Source organism: Dermacentor albipictus, unplaced genomic scaffold, assembly GCF_038994185.2.
Source record: "Dermacentor albipictus isolate Rhodes 1998 colony unplaced genomic scaffold, USDA_Dalb.pri_finalv2 scaffold_16, whole genome shotgun sequence".
Taxonomy (NCBI): Eukaryota; Metazoa; Arthropoda; class Arachnida; order Ixodida; family Ixodidae; genus Dermacentor; species Dermacentor albipictus.
The window spans coordinates 11,570,089-11,575,283 of record NW_027225570.1 but is presented as its reverse complement, the minus strand read 5'-3'; the positions used below and the strand labels follow the sequence as shown (position 1 = coordinate 11,575,283).

At 49.1% G+C, this 5,195-nt stretch overlaps 1 protein-coding gene across 1 annotated transcript; it reads right to left on the bottom strand.

Moving 5' to 3' along the window:
* Positions 1 to 1,050: 1,050 nt before the first annotated feature.
* Positions 1,051 to 4,896, bottom strand: LOC139051952 (uncharacterized). The gene is made up of 4 exons (XM_070529003.1): positions 4,389 to 4,896; positions 3,557 to 3,794; positions 2,975 to 3,259; positions 1,051 to 1,417 (listed from the first exon to the last, which is right to left on the bottom strand). The coding sequence occupies exons 1-4, from the start codon at positions 4,894 to 4,896 to the stop codon at positions 1,051 to 1,053; spliced, it is 1,398 nt and encodes a 465-aa protein (XP_070385104.1).
* Positions 4,897 to 5,195: the final 299 nt, after the last annotated feature.

Sequence of the window (5,195 nt, the reverse complement as noted above, 5' to 3'; positions counted from 1 at the left end):
AATATCGGAGCAATGAAGCTGCAACAACGAGGGATTCTGCTCGCTAAAAAACTTCGCCCCTTCATACCTAAGTAAAATCAGCCTGATACTACGAGGTCCAGTGGTGCTGATTATTCTTTAGCATCAGTAAACAATCACAAAGAAAATTGAAGTATCACAAGCAAAGGTAGGCAAGATTGCGCTTAGATCGCAATTTTCAATCTTCGGCGAAAAAGATGACTTCTGGTCTTTGACAATATCTCAAAAGCACAAAGGGGTCAGTTATATCATGACAGTAATTACACTACGATGAACCAAAAATAATATAATGGGGCAGCACACCAGTACTATTTAATATGGTGGTGTAATGTATTCAGCGAATACCCTTCAACTTCTCAAATATTTACATAATAAAAACTCCTATTATTTCATGCAAAAATGCCGATGGCCTGAATATTCCTTCTGAGAGCCACTTGCTAGGTCTTTGTGTGTCTTCGGTAAGGATAAAACTCGTCACGTGTACCTGGCAGTAGAACTATCGTGCCGTTGTGTACCTGGTAGGAGAACCATCCGTTCGAGTTTAAAGTACGAAAGGCTCTAACATTGGAAATAGCACCTTAATTGCGCAAGAGCAGTAATGCAACACCGAAGAAGTACGCAACATCACCAAAGATCACGCTAACACATTCATCACAACGTTTTTTATAGACATCCCTAACAACAGGATTTCAAAACTCTAAAAGTGTTACAGCGCTGACAGACAGGGACAAGAGGAAGTAATAGACGCCATGGTTGGCTATGCCATTCGGTAGTACTCTTGTCTCCATTTATGACCGCTGTAATGCTTTCCAAATAAATCTACCAACATGACTGTTACGTTCTACCGGCCAAAGGCCGGCAGCTACGCGATGAAATCCAGGCCGATTCGCAGAGCAAAAAGACGGCGCTTTATTTCCAGCTCGGAAATATATATAGAAGAGAAAAGAGAGAAAGAAAGAAGAGGGACCATAGACGCATGCGCGGAGAAGGCGCACGTGGCTCCGAATAGGTTATCTGCAGCATTCCTTTCCCCTAGTAGCCGTAGCGCTCCACTGGCTTTCTGGTTCTTGTGGAACGACGAAGGTCAGGAACAGGCCTTTCGGGAGGGTCTTGAGCCTCGTTTGTCGGTGCCCCTAAGGTCGTCGGAGGCGATTCCTCAGGACTTGATATTTCTCTGCTTCCGTCTGTGTCTGATGAACGCTTCCGGATCTGGTCGACATGTCGTCGAACGACACCGTCCTCGGTAGCCACAGTGACTAAACGGGCACCACTCGTCGATTTTACTTTGCCTGGTGTCCACTTTTCTTCTATGCCGTAGTTGCGCACATAGACGGCATCTCCAGGGGCGAAGTACCAACTGGCGGAATCAGCCGCTCGATCCTTGGGCTTTTCGTGGCTCCTGGGAGGAAGACACATATCTAGTCTTGTACGCAAACGGTACCCAAGAAGAAGTTCAGACGGTGAAAACCCTGAAGCCTGTTGCGAATTTCGGTAGTTACAAGGAATTCTAGCCAAGGCAGTTTCCAACTCCACACCAGGCATTCTCTTCAAGCCCTCCTTGATAGTTCTCACTGCCCGTTCGGCGAGGCCATTGCTTTGAGGGTGATAAGGCGGGGTGCGAATATGCTCGATTCCATTTTTCTGCACAAATACAGCAAACTCTGAACCGGTAAAGGGCGTACCGTTATCCGTAACTATGGTGCGGGGCAAACCGAACCTGCTAAACAAGGTTCGCATGCAATCGGCAGTTGCCTTAGCGGTTGCTCGAGATACTGGAATGGCTTCTAGCCAATGGCTGTGTGCGTCGACGATTACCAACAACATCTTGTTTGCAATGGGCCCTGCGTAGTCGGCATGCAGCCGTGACCACCTCTCTCGCGAAATCGGCCAGCTAACGGGGTTCCGCGCAGGTGGCATGGGCAGAGCCTGCACACAGCTTCGACAGTCTGAGACCATTCTACAGATGTCTCGATCTAAACCTGGCCACCAAAATCCAGCCCTCGCCCTTGTCTTCATGGTAGACGCCCCCTGATGAGACTCGTGCAGCATCTTCAACAGTTTCCCACGCGCCTCCCTTGGTATCACCACACGATGGCCCCAGTACAACAGCCCCTTCTCTACAGACAATTCGTGTCATCTTTTCCAGAATTCCGCCATTTCTCTGCTGTCATCTTCTACGACGGAGGGCCAACCTTCAGTCACGTACCTGCATATCGTCTGCAAAAAACCGTCAGCTGCTGCGAGTGCTTGAATCTCCTGGTGGGAAACCGCTGACTGGTCTCATTCGTCTATGCTAAGCACCATTTCCGACAGATCTTCGGTTTCCGCTAGCGGCGCCTGCAGCGATTGAGGCAAACGGCTTAGAGCATCAGAAATTAGCATCTGTTTGCCAGGTTTACAGATCAGCTTGTACTGGTATGCCCCGAGCAAAAGAGCCCAGCGCTGAATTCGGGCTGCAGCCATGACAGAAGTTTGACGATCCTGTCTGAGAAGGCCCAACAAGGGGCGGTGGTCCGTTACAAGCGTGAACTCCCGTCCCAACAAGTAATCGCGGAACCGTGTCACGCCAAATACCAGGGCTAAGGCCTCGCGCTCAATTTGGGAGTATTTTCTCTCTGCTGAGGTGAGCGTTCGTGATCGGAAACCAATTGGCCTGTCTTCACCATTTATTCGATGGAAAAGGGCAGCACCGACACCGTAAGGTGACGCGTCGCATTCCAACATCAGCTCAAGCTGCGGATTAAAGTACGTTAGCACTGGGGCTGAACACAAAGCATCCTTGGCCTTCTGGAATGCCGCGTCTTCTTTTTCGTGCCAAACCCATTTTGCACCTTTTTCAAGAAGGCTGTACAAGGGTGAAAGTATAGTGGAAAGATTTGGCAAAAACTTGTTGTAAAATGTAACCATTCCCACGAAGGATCGCAACTCAGCAACATTTCGTGGTGAAGGGGCTAGCCTGATTGCATCCACGTGCTTCTCGAGTGGATGTAGCCCTTCAGCATCGATACGATGGCCATGATATGTCACTGATTGTTCACCAAACTTGCACTTGTCGGCACGAAGCTTGATACCGTTCTCGCGGAAACGCTGTAGCACAGCTTGCAGGTTTACGTTTTCAGCCTCGCTGCTCTCGGCTATCAGGACGTCGTCTAGATAAGCCTGGGTCCCTTTTAGTCCTTGCAGCACAGATTCAATTTTCCGTTGGAATATCGCTGGAGCTGATGCGATGCCAAACGGTAACCTGTTGTAGCAAAAGAGCCCCTTTTGTGTGTTTATCACTGCTAATTTCCGCGAATCTTCATCTAGCTCGACCTGATTGTAAGCATCGCGAAGGTCTAAAATACTGAATTTTTTTCCTCCACACAGGTTTGCAAAAATATCGTCTATGACAGGCAAGGGGTACTGCTCAACATCGCACACGGGGTTTAGTGTAACCTTGAAGTCCCCGCAAATGCGCACTGTTCCGTCCTTCTTCAAAACTGGCACGATGGGCGTTGCCCATTCGGAATGAGGGACTGGAGATATTATGCCAGCTCACACTAATCTGTCAAGCTCCTTAGACACTTTATCTCGAAGTGCAAAAGGAATTTTCCATGCCTTGAAGAACTTGGGGTTTGCTCCGGCCTTGATGTGCAGTCGGGCTGGCGGGCCTTTCATGAGACCAGCGCCTTCTGTAAAAAGGACGGAGTGTTGCTGGAGCAGCGTCGGCACGTCCTCCAAGGCTTGTTTTGGCACAGGAGCCGTCGAATACACGCTCAGCACCTGAATGCGTTCGTCTGTTAATTTTTTCAGCAGGTCCCGACCGCATAGACTGGGGCCATTGCAGTCTAAAACTGTCAGACTGCACTGCACTGTTGTACCGTCGTAGGAAACTGGCATTGTCAGTGCTCCCAGAAGCGGCAACTTTCCGAGATAGCATGAAAGCTGCACTTCCGCCTTTTGTAGCTGCGGCCATCGGTGAGAGTGCAATTTGTAAATGCTCTTGGGAATGACACAAACAGGGGAACCAGTATCGATGTCCATCATTATTTCAATGCCATTCCACGCGAACGATTTCCTGATGGGCGGTATGAGAGAGCGCGTCGTAGTCAAGGACCAGATTTGTGACGCGCTGCTATCACTTTCTTCGCTTTCCGTCGCCTGAGCAGTTACTGCTAGCATTTTGCTTGGTTCATTTGCCGCACACATTCTCGCTAAATGCCCTGGCCGTGCACACTTGTAACATTTCCGCTTGATTAGTCGACAAACATTGGTCTTGTGACCACGTCTACCTCAACATTTGCATTGTTGCACGCCTTGCGACTTCGCGCGCGATTCGTATTGCCCAGAGAGCTTTAGCAATCTTGCTTGTCCTTGGTATGTAACAATACCTTGCGAATCGCGTTCAGCGCTCTCTGCGGCAAGGGCAAGAGCCTCGGCTTCTTCAAGATTCAGATCTTTCTTCGCTAGCAGCTGCTTCTGCACATTCTTGGATCTGACGCCGCACACAATACGGTCCCTTATCATTCTGTCCAGCATAGTTCCAAAATTGCAGTTGTGTGCCATTTGCCGTATTGCCACTATGAATGCATGTACAGATTCCCCTTCTTGCTGGCAGCGATGGAAGAACTTGAAACTTTCAGAAATTTCATTCGGTACCGGGTCGTAGTAGCTGTTTAACGTCTGCACAACTTCTTTGTAGGTCAGGGCGTTAGGCTTTCGCGGGGCTACCTTTCCGTTCAAAATTTCTATTGTCCTTGTTCCAAGCGCAGCTACCAGCAGGGCTCTTTGCTTAGCATCGTCCTTCACATCATTCGCTTCGAAATAGGCTTCAACCTTGACTAAATACGCCTGCCACCTATCTTTTTCGTCTTCAAATTCCGGTAGCCTGTTTGCCATGGTCGGTGGTGGGTTCCTTCTGCTTGGCTTCCTTGCTGCAGCAGAATCCTCGTCGCCACTGTTACGTTCTACCGGCCAAAGGCCGGCAGCTACGCGATGCAATCCAGGCCGATTCGCAGAGCAAAAAGACAGCGCTTTATTTCCAGCTCGGAAATATATATAGAAGAGAAAAGAGAGAAAGAAAGAAGAGGGACCATAGACGCATGCGCGGAGAAGGCGCACGTGGCTCCGAATAGGTTATCTGCAGCAATGACCAACACACAGCTGTTATAGTGTGTCAGAATTTAAGCATACGACTG

Bases quoted from the DNA above. Each gene is read 5' to 3' on its own strand.
- LOC139051952 (XM_070529003.1), bottom strand. From the start codon at position 4,896: ATGGCAAACAGGCTACCGGAATTTGAAGACGAAAAAGATAGGTGGCAG. The intron at 3,795-4,388 runs GTATTGTTACAT...AAAAATTAACAG, and splicing joins CGCTGAACGCGATTCGCAAG to ACGAACGCATTCAGGTGCTG. The intron at 1,418-2,974 runs GCTAGCCCCTTC...TCTTCCTCCCAG, and splicing joins AAGCACGTGGATGCAATCAG to GAGCCACGAAAAGCCCAAGG.